This window comes from Balaenoptera acutorostrata, chromosome 4 (genome assembly GCF_949987535.1).
Source record: "Balaenoptera acutorostrata chromosome 4, mBalAcu1.1, whole genome shotgun sequence".
NCBI lineage: Eukaryota > Metazoa > Chordata > Mammalia > Artiodactyla > Balaenopteridae > Balaenoptera > Balaenoptera acutorostrata.
In genome coordinates this window covers 24,577,912-24,591,222 of record NC_080067.1, presented here as the reverse complement: position 1 = coordinate 24,591,222, position 13,311 = coordinate 24,577,912, and the positions used below count along the sequence as shown (strand labels likewise).

The 13,311-nt window shown below is 35.7% G+C and overlaps 1 protein-coding gene across 4 annotated transcripts in view; it reads left to right on the top strand.

Moving 5' to 3' along the window:
- The window catches only part of PIK3CB (phosphatidylinositol-4,5-bisphosphate 3-kinase catalytic subunit beta), a 197,825-nt gene that overhangs the window by 97,710 nt on the left and 86,804 nt on the right, over positions 1 to 13,311 (top strand). For 3 of the 4 annotated variants that reach the window (XM_057545916.1, XM_057545915.1, XM_057545917.1), the window contains 4 exons: positions 5,535 to 5,758; positions 8,842 to 9,021; positions 11,221 to 11,391; positions 12,355 to 12,432. In XM_057545916.1, coding sequence (XP_057401899.1) covers positions 5,535 to 5,758; positions 8,842 to 9,021; positions 11,221 to 11,391; positions 12,355 to 12,432 — 653 coding nt within the window. The remainder of the gene's footprint in view (positions 1 to 5,534; positions 5,759 to 8,841; positions 9,022 to 11,220; positions 11,392 to 12,354; positions 12,433 to 13,311) is intronic. The other variant, XM_057545918.1, reaches the window with a different exon arrangement.

The window sequence follows — 13,311 nt, the reverse complement described above, 5'->3', positions numbered from 1 at the left end:
ATTTGTATGTGATGACTACAACCGGGACTTTGTGAGGTCATGCCTCCTGGGAAAACAATGAACAATTATTTCAATTTAACTTCAGGAACAAGTTTGCTGCCTCCTCCTCCCCAACGAAAACAATAGAACCTTTACAGACATAACTGCCCTGATGGGTCTAAAAATACCTTTTCCTGAAAGACGATATGCCTAATTATTTCATTTTCTGTTTATCCTCAATAATTATTTATAGAGCTACTGTTGAGGTTCTGATTATTCTCTGTAGTGAAGGTACTTGTTACTCCTGCGTTAATTTCTCCAAATACCCAGTAGTAAATCTTGATCAGAGGATTTTGTCAGCATCCTGAAAAAAGTATTTGAACACTTCCTTTTTCTCCTCACCTATCTAAAGCTGTGGCATACCTTAAAGTGAAGGAAATACATAGTCTGTAGGATTTTAACAGTATCTTTAATATGAAGAAATTATTCATTTAGTACTTTTTTAATATCAAAAATTTATATTTGACTATAAACTATACAGTACTCTTATCTTAAAATTTAAGCTTTGCTATCAAATTTTCATACCACAAGACATATAGGCAATTAACTAGGCTTAAAATTAAATTCCTTAGCCTAACTTTTTATTTTTGGCAAAGTTTCTATTTTTAAGAGATGTTTATAGTAGTTCCCCAATTCAGGCTTCATCCGTTTCTTCCTTTTTCTTTCTTTCTTTTTTCTTTCTTCCTTCCTTCCTTTCTTTGTTTTAATTTTTATTGGAGTATAGTTGATTTACAATGTTGTATTAGTTTCAGGTGTACAGCAAAGTGAATCAGTTATGCATACACATATATCCACTCTTTTTTTTTTTTTTTAGATTCTTTTCCCATATAGGCCATTTCTCAGTATTGAGTAGAGTTCCCTGTGCTATACAGCAGGTTCTTATTAGTTATCTATTTTATATATAGTAGTGTGTATATGTCAATCCTAATCTCCCAATTTATCCCTCCCCCAGTCATATCCCCTGATAACCATAAGTTTATTTTCTACATCTGTGACTCTACTTCTGTTTTGTAAATAAGGTCATTTGTACCCTTTTTTTTTTTTAAGATTCCACATATAAACAGTATCATATGATATTTGTCTTTCTGTGTCTGACTTACTTCAGTCAGTATGACAATCTCTAGGTCCATCCATGTTGCTGCAAATGGCATTATTTCGTTCTTTTTGATGGCTGAGTAATATTTCAATGTACGTATGTTCCACATCTTCTTTATCAGTCCCTCTGTCGATGGATATTTAGGTTGCTTCCATGTCTTGGCTATTGTAAATAGTGCTACAGTGAACATTGGGGTGCATGTATCTTTTCAAATTATGGTTTTCTCTGGATATATGCCCAGTAGTGGGATTGCTGGGTCATATGGTAGTTCTATTTTTAGTTTTTTAAGGAACCTCCATACTGTTCTTTATAGTGGCTCTACCAGTTTACATTCCCACCAACAGTGTGGGACGGTTCCCTTTTCTCCACACCCTCTCCAGCATTTATTGTTTGTAGATTTTTTGATGGTGGCCATTCTGACTGGTGTGAGGTGATAATGTCATTGTAGGTTTGATTGCATTTCTCTAATAATTAGTGATGTTGAGCATCTTTTCATGTACTTTTTGGCCATCTGTATGTCTTCTTTCGAGAAATGTCTGTTTAGGTCTTCTTCTCATTTTTTGATTGGGTTGTTTGTTTTTTTGTTATTGAGCTGCATGAGCCGTTTGTATACTTTGGACATTAATCCCTTGTTGGTTGCTTTGTTTGCAAATATTTTCTCCCATTCTGAGGGTTATCTTTTTCTTTTGTTTATGGTTTCCTTTGCTGTGCAAAAGCTTTTAAGTTTAATTAGATCCCATTTGTTTATTTTTGTTTTTATCTTCATTACTTTAGGAGGTGGATCAGAAAAGATCTTGCTTTGATTTATGTCAGAGTGTTCTGCCTCCATTTTCCTCTAAGAGTTTTATAGTATCTGCCCTTACATTTAGGTCTTTAATCCATTTTGAGTTTATTTTTATGTGTGGTGTTAGGGAGTGTTCTAATTTCATTCTTTTACATGTAACTGTCCAGTTTTCCCAGCACCACTTATTGAAGAGACTGTCTTGTCTACATTGTATATTCTTGCCTCCTTTGTTTTGTTGTTGTTGTTGTTTAAAATATTTATTTATTTTGGCTGTGCTGTGTCTTAGTTGTGGCACACGGGATATTTGTTGTGGCATGCGGGATCTTTAGTTGCGGCATGCAGACTTCTTAGTTGTGGCATGTGGGCTTCTTAGTTGCAGCATGCAGACTGTTAGTTGTGGCATGCATGCAGGAACTAGTTCCCCAAGCAGGAATCACATCCTGGGCTCCCTGCATTGAGAGCGTGGAGTCTTAGCCACTGGACCACTAGGGAAGTCCACTTGCCTCCTTTGTTATAGATTAGATAACCATTCTTCAGTTTCTTAAAAAGCAGATTGTCAGAGATTGGGATTTAGTGAGTCTGGGATGTATGAAAGAAATCTGTACTTTTCAGTTGACTCTCATAGTTACGTGAAAAGAGTCCCTTATTTATATTATATTGAAAAAAATTACCAAAACAATAGCAATTGCAATTCAACAGTTTATATTGAGTATTTATACTTGAGAACCACAGCACTGAACTTGGGTGATATGGTCTTTGTCTGCTTGGAGCTCACAATCCAGTGGGAAATAATGGATCAGTAAACAGACAGTTACAATACAATGTATAAGCTGCTATAAGTCAAGGAGGGTCACTTAAATCAACTGGGTGAGTCACGGACTTCCTCTTTGCAGACAAACAGCTAAACGGCGACTTAAGCGCTCATTAGGAGTTGAGTAGGTGAAAGGAGATGGAAGAAGGAAAAGCAAATGGGAATGGCATATAGGAAGGATGGCCTATTCAAGGAATAAAAGAAATTGACTGGGCTTCCCTGGTGGCGCAGTGGTTGAGAATCTGCCTGCCAATGCAGGGGACACGGGTTCGAGCCCTGGTCTGGGAAGATTCCACATGCCGCGGAGCAACTAGGCCCGTGAGCCACAACTACTGAGCCTGCGCGTCTGGAGCCTGTGCTCCGCAACGAGAGAGGCCACGACAGTGAAAGGCCCGCGCACTGCGATGAAGAGTGGTCCCCGCTTGCCACAACTAGAGAAAGCCCTCGCACAGAAACGAAGACCTAACACAGCCAAAAATAAATAAATAAATAAATTTAAAAAAAAAAAAAAAGAAATTGACTATGATTTGCTTAAGGGGACAGCTAGGATAAGCAGGAAGTCCAGAGAGGCAACTGGCTTCAGAGCATGCACAGCCATCCAGGCCATGTAAAAAGTAGAGATTTAATTCATAAGAGCAGTTGGGAAGCTGTTGAAGGGATTTAAGTGGGGGAGTAACATCATCAGATTTTCATTTTAGAAAAATTATTTAGGTTGGGGAATGGAAATGCATTGGAGGGATTAAGATTTTGAGTAGAGAAATTAATGAAAAATTGATGTAATAATTAATCCATGGGAGAGATGGTGGTAGCCAGGATTAAGGTAATGGCTATAGGACCTAAGAGAACTGGACAGAGTTGAGAGACATTTAGAAAGTGGATTAGACATGACTTTTAGTAGATAAAGGGAGATAAAGAGTTTGATTTTTGTTAGATGTATCTATTATTAGGTATTCAGTTCCATTTCCTTATCTGTAGTACCGATGATCTGTGAATAGAAATAGTTTGAACAGTGCAAAGGAAGAAGCTCTAAGATACATAGTTTGCTTAAATTACAGTTCATTCATATAGCTGATTTAGAGTAATATATTTTATTCCAGATCTAAAACTATCCAAGAAATCATATTTTACCCTCAAGATTTTACCTTTGTTGTATTATGGAACTTAAACATTTTAATTTTTCTATATTTAATACCTCAAATCGATGCTAATATTTATTTTAGAAATAATGACTGTTTTAATAGATGTAAATAGACAATGCAGGTAAGTCCACTATGAAGATAACACTCATTGATGTGCATATATTCAAATGATATAGTATTGATTTGGCCCTACAGAATGAAAAGTAACAGCTTGCCCCACTGTGCTTCCCTCTCCAACACTATGAAATGCTGTTAATATTATCTCAATTTTCAAGGCAAAAATTTATACGCATTCTATATTCTTTGTTTTGAATTTGCATAAAAGGAATCTTGAGAGACCCATTGTGTCCCTGCTTTATATATTTAATATATCTGGGACTTTTATCCTAACAACACAGATCTATTTCATTCATTTTAGCACTTGTACCACTCTATCATGGTATATGGATGTATCTTAATTTTTTTAACCAGGTCTTAATGATTATCTTTAGGTTATTTCCAGTTTTTTATTTATTATAAACAAAGCTACAGTGAACATGCTTGTACTGATATCATGTTATCTGTACAATTATTTCCATAGATTTGTGGAAATAACAATCATGCAAATGAGAACAGACTTTTTACTCAGAGCTTGCTATAATAAAGGAATTTTGTGTTTGGCAGTGACTCAAAGTCAGGCAGGGGAGTGATAAAGTTTTATGGTAGAGAAAGTGGATGGCTTTCATGTATGCCTGATGGAAGTTGCTGGCAGGAGGAAGCTCAAGGTGGGCTCATGAGAAGCTGGGCATCTTACGTGGTTGGTTTGGGGAACATATTTGACTTTCACTGGTTGGTCCTGAGTCTCTCAGGTTGCAGTTCCTGTTGGTGGAATACCAAGGTCAAAACGTGTGTGTGTGTGTGTGAGTGTGAGTTCTAATAAATATTAAATATGCCTATTTCTCTTCTATCCCTTCCAGCTTAAGGTTTTGTCCAACTTTAAAATGTTTGCCAATCTGATAGGTAAAAACTAATGCACATATAAAAATTTATACATGTTCTTTTATTATTTTAGATATCTAGAATTATTTATTAGAATAATTATAAGCTTATGAACAAGCTGTTATATAGTTATCTTCATGGCAGAAGTGGTTCATAATTCAGTACAACAAAAAATAGTTTTATGTTTATGAGATTTTTGACTAATTGATATACTATAACCATTGTTGAAAAATCACAGTAAACTGAAAGTTTATAAAATTTAAGTTTACTGAGTTTTAAGTTAAGTAATAACTTGAGTTTTAGGCTTATTTGTAAAGTTTTCAGATTCTTAGCCTTTCTTAAATATTTTAAATGTGATTTACTTGATTTGTAAAGAAAAACTGTGGCTCTTTCATATGTGGTTTTAAAATAGTACTGTGAATTTCAGTGATTATCTTTTTAAAATTGGTAACCAACTATATTTCTTTAAGAGGTTTCAAGTTTGTATTCTTTAGAAATCTAATTGTATGTTCATCTTCTATACATGAAGTTTGTTATTTTATCTTGAATATTCTTTTTATCTTTCATAATATTTTCCTGCTCAGTTTTGTTGGCTTCATAAAAACCAAGCATCTAAATTATCTTTTTTTGAGTATATTTTGTATTCTCTTAGCTACTCAAAATGACACGTTTAAAATTTTTGTTTAGGTCTGCATGAATTTGATGCCTTGAAGGATCCTGAGGTGAATGAATTCCGAATAAAAATGCGCAGATTCAGTGAGGAAAAGATTCAGTCGCTTGTGGGATTGTCTTGGATGGATTGGCTAAAGCACACCTATCCACCAGAGCATGAACCATCCATTCCTGAAAATTTAGAAGATAAACTTTACGGAGGAAAGCTCATTGTGGCTGTTCATTTTGAAAATTGTCAGGTAGTATTATATTATTTTAAGAAATACTTTATAATAAATTTGTGAATTTTACCAGAATGCAGCACCAATGTTAGAGGAGGCTGTTGCTCACCTAGTAAACACTGACAAAGAGCATTTTTAGATTTAAGATGGAAGTATATTTAGGATTATATCTGACAACCTAAAGTGACACATCCTTTGCACATGTATGGTTTTTTGATGCATTTTTGTCTAGATCGGGGTCCGCAAACTGCAGTGGTTTTGAATGGTTTTTATATTTTTAAAGGGATGTAAAAAACTCAAAGAATTTTGAAGGATGTTAAAAAGAAAAGAAAGAAGAATATGCGACAGATACTCATATGTTGTTAGCAAAGCCTAGTTCTTTAGAGAAAAAGTTTGCCAACCCCTGGTATAGATAATGTTCTTTTTTTTTTTTTAAAGGTTTTTTTTTTTTTTAAACATTTTTTAAAAAATTTATTTATTTTTATTTATTTTTGGGTGTGTTGGGTCTTCGTTTCTGTGCGAGGGCTTTCTCTAGTTGCGGCGAGCAGGGGCCACTCTTCATCGCGGTGTGCGGGCCTCTCACTATCGCGGCCTCTCTCGTGGCGGAGCACGGGTTCCAGACGCGCAGGCTCAGTCGTGGCTCACGGGCCTAGTTGCTCTGTGGCATGTGGGATCTTCCCATACCAGGGCTCGAACCTGTGTCCCCTGCATTGGCAGGCACATTCTCAACCACTGCGCCACCAGGGAAGCCCCGATAATGTTGTTTAATGTAGATATAATTTCATTTTCTCATGTGATTTTTCTCTTCTCTATAAAATGAAAGGTTTGATCAAAGAGCTCTTTTTTTCCATTTTCTTACATTTGCATTCTGTGAATATGTGAACTAAGTGCCGATACGGAATTGGGCATTATAATAGAGTGTATATATAGTTAATCTGTATCTGAATGTTCATAGCAATTTTACAAACTAGATTATGCTACTGCCTTTATATGAAGTGTGCTCATTTTATCATCTAGTCTCTGGCCTTGGAATTAGGGTAGGAGTACAAGGATATTTTGTTTTGTTCTTCAATTAACAAAACCTTTATCAGTAGCCATTCTATATTGAGCATTTTACTATGCCAGGAATTATGAAAGGTATTTTTGAAATATATTCTCTACTTCTCACAACAACCCAATAAAGTGTTGTTATTTTATCCCCATTTTATAGTGAAGAAACTGAAAGGGAGAGAAGTTTGAGTTCTTTTGTGCCCTGCTTCATAGCTGGTCAGTGGTAGAGCCAGGATTTTTTCCAGGTGTTTCTCATTTTATCAAGTTGGCCTCCTTTCCAAAAACACGTTATTAAGTATTTGTTAGGTCAGATGTAAAAAAAGGATCCTACATTCAGGCATTTTGCAAGGGAAGTTTGTCTAGAGAAAAAAAAAGAAAACAATTTGCCACTGTATACTGAGATATGTTGAGACTCAAGTTCAATTTAAGCCAAGAATTGGATATCATAAAGTGTAAAGATCAAATTTAAAATACTGTTTAGGGAATTCTGCATTGTTGAAAGAGCTGAAATAGGGAATTTTACTGTTAAAAGGTGATTAGAATTCAACCTGAAAATACCTGCTCCGGGCAATTTGTCCATCTAGGTCAGTTTGAATTTCATCACATATGGGTCAAACCTCTACTGGATATACAAATTTTAATCTGATCATCATTGTAACAAAGTATATGTGAAAAGAAGTGTTTTGAAGTTAGAAGAGAAATATAGATGTAAAATCTTATTGGATTCAAGCAGTCATAGAACTTAATGGTGAAAGGAGTTTAGACATCATCTAGGCAGACTCTTTATATAACATAATAATTCTTTTCACCATCCTTTATATCCTGTGTCTCTAACCAAATACATCCAGTTGCTATGGGAGCCCTCTGCCTACTGAAGTAGCATGTTTTCACTGTGAGCAAGCACACATTTAAATTTTGAATTTAAAAAGTTAAATTCAAACGGTCTTTCTGTGACTTCTGCTCGTCTGCTTATACTTTCCTATTTAAGAAGTATCCATTCAATCTCTCTTTATTCTACATGCCAGATATTCAGATAATTGGAATATAGCTATCATATGTCTCCTTAGTCTCCTTTTCTTCTGGCTAGATACTTCCCAGGGATTAAACCAAAAATTCATAGAGTTTTTGATCATACAGAATTATAAATTTTTAAGTTATGAAATAATTTTAGGAAGTCACATAGAGTTTATAGATTTTTTTTTAAATAAATTTATTTATTTATTTTTGGCTGTGTTGGGTCTTCGTTGCTGGGCGAGGGCTTTCTCTAGTTGCGGAGGCTACTCTCCGTTGCGGTGCACGGGCTTCTCATTGCGGTGGCTTCTCTTGTTGTGGATCACGGGCTCTAGGCACGCGGGCTTCAGTAGTTGTGGCACGTGGGCTCAGTAGTTGTGGCTTGCGGGCTCTAGAGCTCAGGCTCAGTAGTTGTGGCGCACAGGCTTAGTTGCTCCGCAGCATGTGGGATCTTTCCGGACCAGGGCTCGAACCTGTGTCCCCTGCATTGGCAGGCAGATTCTTAACCACTGCTCCACCAAAGAAGCCCGAGTTTATAGATTTTTATTTAGGCTATTATTGCTTTAAAAAAAAAAACCAAACCCCATACTGTAATTTTTTGCCAACAGTATTTCATAAGTGAATAAACATTTTACCATCAAAAAATAGGAATGACAGAATCTCAGAATAAAGGATGTTTGGCAACCTACTCCATCATACATGCATCTCCCCGCCCACCCCCCCTCAAATTCTATAAAATTCTCATTTGGCCATTTCACCATCACTGCTGATAAACCCACATTGGGAAGCAGCATGTGGGAACACTAAACTAAAAATGAGATGAACTGTAACAAGGTATTCATTTAGGTTAAAAAATGATTTTCCAGGATTGGTAGGGGGAAAGAAAATTTACTGGAAATTAAATGTAAAGGATGTACATGTGTAAACATTATGTATAGTTGTATACAGTGTAATACTTAATAATAAGTACAAATGTAAAGAGTGATTTTTTTTTCCAGTGTAAATACAAAATTGCTTCTTTTTTCTACCCCCCTTTTTAGGATGTGTTTAGCTTTCAAGTATCTCCTAATATGAATCCTATCAAAATAAATGAATTGGCAATCCAAAAACGTTTGACTATTCATGGGAAAGAAGATGAAGTTAGCCCCTATGACTATGTGTTGCAAGTCAGTGGGAGAGTAGAATATGTGTTTGGTGATCACCCACTAATTCAGTTCCAGGTATGTGTTTTAACTATCAATTTACCATTTATTTACATTTAGTCATGAATTCTTTGAGTAGGTGTTTTATGCAGGGAATTGATGTGCCTCAGGTTATTTTTGGAGTATAGTGGAGTTTAAATAAGATATGTGCATTGCGACACCCCTTCCCCCAGCATAAGGTATGCTATTTAAAGAAGCTTTGCCTTCAAGGAACTTGAGGATATTTTTGTTGAAATTACATTTGGAGACTAAAAAATGGTCTTTACATAAAGAATGCTGGGTTAAGTGCCAAGTTAGAGGTAAATAGTAACAGAATTTTAGGAAAATATGTGATTACTCTTTCTTTAAAAATTTATTTTATTTATTTATTTATTTTTGCCTGCATTGGGTCTTCGTTGCTGCGCTCAGGCTTTCTCTAGTTGCGGCGAGCGGGGGCTACTCTTCGTTGTGGTGTGCGGGCTTCTCATTGCCGTGGCTTCTCTTGTTGTGGAGCACAGGCTCTAGGCGCACGGGCTTCAGTAGTTGTGGCACGCAGGCTCAGTAGTTGTGGCTCGTGGGCTCTAGGCTCACGGACTTCAGTAGTTGTGGCGTGCGGGCTTAGTTGCTCTGCGGCATGTGGGATCTTTCCTGACCAGGGCTTGAACCTGTGTCCCCTGCATTGGCAGGCGGATTCTTAACCACTCTGCCACCATGGAAACCTGTGGTTACTCTTATTTGTGATTTTTGTTGTTTGTTTTAAAAAAGAGGGATACAGGCATGCCAGTTATTAAGTGATGTCTGTTTCAGAAGGAACTCTGATTTATTACCAGGTAACAGGGGATTTTGTATCCTCCCCTTCTTTTTTTTTTCAAATTTTTAGTGTAGCCCTTAATCCTTGGTTTAGTAGGTAGAAGGTCTAGCAGCAGTTATAACCTCTGTGCACAGCTTTGGGATCTGTGGCATTCTGACAGTAAGTGCTTGAACTCTAGCCTGTGAGAGGAAGAAGGAAGATGAAAAGTGCTTGGTGGTAACATCTAAGTACTGACTTCTTCCCTTCATGTTCTGCCATCTTTTAAGTAGCCTCCTGCTTCTTTAACACTTTTTTTTAAACCTTAATAAGGGGAAAGTATATTGTTTTGCTCAAACTGGAATTTGTTATTACAAAGAAAACTAAAGACGTGTGTGTTTTTTGTACAAGGTCATGTGAGAAAGAAAATATACAATGAAGGTGAAGGAACCTGAAGGAAATGAAATGATACATCTTTCATAGTGAAAAGTTTTTGAATGAATATATTTATCATTCTGTCATGTTAACTCCCACTTGTAGGCCAGTCTGGAATTTTTTTTTTGTTTTCCAAAAGTGTATTTTCAGTGGTTCTGAATTGAATACAATATACTGAGTCACACTTTATATCTGTATAGGAAATTTATTATAGTGAGGAGTACATTGGATTTCTATTCATTATGTTAGGAATCTTTGGTAATGTGAATAACCACCCCTCTTCTTATATGCCTCTGGAGAATCATCCTGGTTTCATGGAAGTGAAACTGAGCATCAAGCTCGGATGGCCAGTAAGTTTTTGATGGAAAGGCAGTAATGGATGCCTGGAGCCCTGTGCTGAAAAGGTACCAGGTCTGCCTCAGAGATCCATGGAAATGTGGCCACCTCAGGACTTATAAAAAATGGCCACATGTGTACTACGTATTCACCTTTCCTGACTTACTGGTCAGAGCTTGCAGTGTGGCATCACAGTCTGTGACGATCAAGTCCTGCCTCTGGAAAGGTGTGCCAGTTGGTCATACTGTCATGTATTAAGTGCAGAGAAGAGAAAACAAAACATCTATACTGTGGCACATATTTCTCCAAGGTTTAGCAAACAGAAAAGAAGTCAGACAGGTGGATTTAAATCCAGGTGTTAAAGATACTAGCTGTGTAACTTAGCCTTCTGATTTTCAGTTCTTTAATCTATTAAAAGGGGAAAATCTGTCTTTTAGAGTTAAGAAGATTAGCTCTAACGTACAAGAAGTATCTAGTTCAGTTCTCAGGTGCGTAGATGTTCAATTAATTGTAGCAGTTTTATGTTGTGATTTTTATTTCTCATATTCTTGACATTGAGTTGTTGTTTAAGATACACTTTCACAGTGCATTTGTTCTAGTGTTGTTCAGCTTAATTTTATTCTTCTGTTGATTTAAGTTTTGCTTGAAAATCCTTACCTTATTCTTTCTTGCCACTGTAGTATATCCGGAACTGTGTAATGAATAGAGCCTTGCCCCATTTTATACTTGTGGAATGTTGCAAGATCAAGAAGCTGTATGAACAGGAAATGATTGCCATAGAGGCTGCCATAAATCGAAATTCATCTAACCTTCCTCTTCCTTTACCACCAAAGAAAACTCGAATTATTTCTGTAAGTTTCATGTGTGAACCTTTGGTAACCCCAAAAGGCACGTGATTTTTTTGGTTAGGTTGTATGCTTAAGCCTCACATGTATATTCTTTGCTTAGTTTTCCTTCTGTGGAAAATGCATCTTTTCCACAGAATATTAATATTAATATGAATTAATATTAATATTCCACAGAATATTAATGCATATTTGCCAAAGATCCATCACCATTTATTAGTAATTATCTTTTTAGCTACCCTTCTTTTTCCTTACTCAGGCTACATATGATTGTAAACAGGCCATTTATGTTTTCGATTATCTTTTGGTGCTAAAGATAAATGCCCTCAAATTTGAGATATTTTGAGATTAGAGCTAAATGTGGGACTTCAAAGAGCAAGTTGAGCATTCTAGTAGAAAAGTTAGATGTGCTGAGATAGTTGATTTTCTGGTATATCTCATTTCTGTCAGTTTATCTATAATAGTGTTTTGGTATAATTTGTCTGTTTTCTTTCTTTCTGATTGAATACTTTTAGACTTTAAATGTAACAAAGGCATCATTTTTTTCTAGAACGTAATATATTTGTATAAAGCAAATCTTAAGTTTGTATTCATTAGAACACAACAGTTTTAAAATAGTTCTTCAGTCTTAAGAAATTGCATGTTTAACCATTCCTTGATGATTAAGTTATTATCTTTATATTAATTTATTGGTCAATTCTTAATTTATGCAAAACTTTTAATACTATTTTTTAATGGTGTTTAGTGAATTTCTTAGCAATACTGGAATGCTGCCTGTTTTGCCTTGAGAACTAAGTGCTAGTGGTTGTGATGGTTAATTTAATATATGTGATTTTCAGTTGTTAGTTCAGAGGTGTATTTTCATTATTTTACCAATGGAAATGAGAACTGATAAGGCTATTTCATTACTAGCATAGAATATTCATTTCGTTCATTAAAATACTCTGTCTTTATTTCATTTTTTTACAGCATGTTTGGGAAAATAACAACCCTTTCCAAATTGTCTTGGTTAAGGGAAATAAACTTAACACAGAAGAAACTGTAAAAGTGAGTACTTGTTAAGATTTGAATTTATCTTCTGCTCCATTATTTGAATAAGTCACTGATATGCTCAGTCAAAGTCACATTGGAGATGAATTTTACCCATATTGGTTAACTACAGGAGATAGAGTATGGTATATAGGACAATTAAGAATTTTTGTTTTAAAATATTCTTTGAATAGTTTGAGATGTACTGGATAGATTGACATTTTCCCAGTGTATATAATGGAAAAGAAATTGGTTTAGATCAAGAATTCAGCAAGTAAAATTTAAGCCAAACCTATAGGTCACGTGTTTCTGTGCAGGCTTACTCTCCTTTCTCAGCTTTGCTTAGAGCTGCACAATAGCCTCTCTTACCCCCTCCCCCTTTTTTTTCCATTTAAACTTGCAGAAAATGTAATATTATTTCCTGAAATAAAATAGATGACTCTATTGTAGACCACAACTTGTTAACACATGAGGATTTATTGCACTACCCCTACAGTTAAGACTTAACAAGGCATTTTGTCTGAAAGTGTAAAGCATACATTTTCCTCTATTTTGCTTGGCAGGAAATTAAGTGAATAGTTTTGTGATCCAAGAAAGAGATTCAGTTACTTTGAGATGTTTGCTGGCATGAGGATATATTCAGGAGCACCTTGCCAAAGATTACCAGTGGCTTGCTTTTATAAATGGACATTAAAGATTCTTTGGGTAGCTGTCATTAAAATAAGGGATTTTTTTCACTTATATTCTTAGCTAGATTTTAATTTTTTTTTAAATTTTATTTATTTATTTATTTATTGGTTGCGTTGGGTCTTCATTGCTGCACGCGGACTTTCTCTAGTTGCGGTGAGCGGGGGCTACTCTTCGTTGTGGCGTGGAGCACGGGCTCTAGGCGCACGG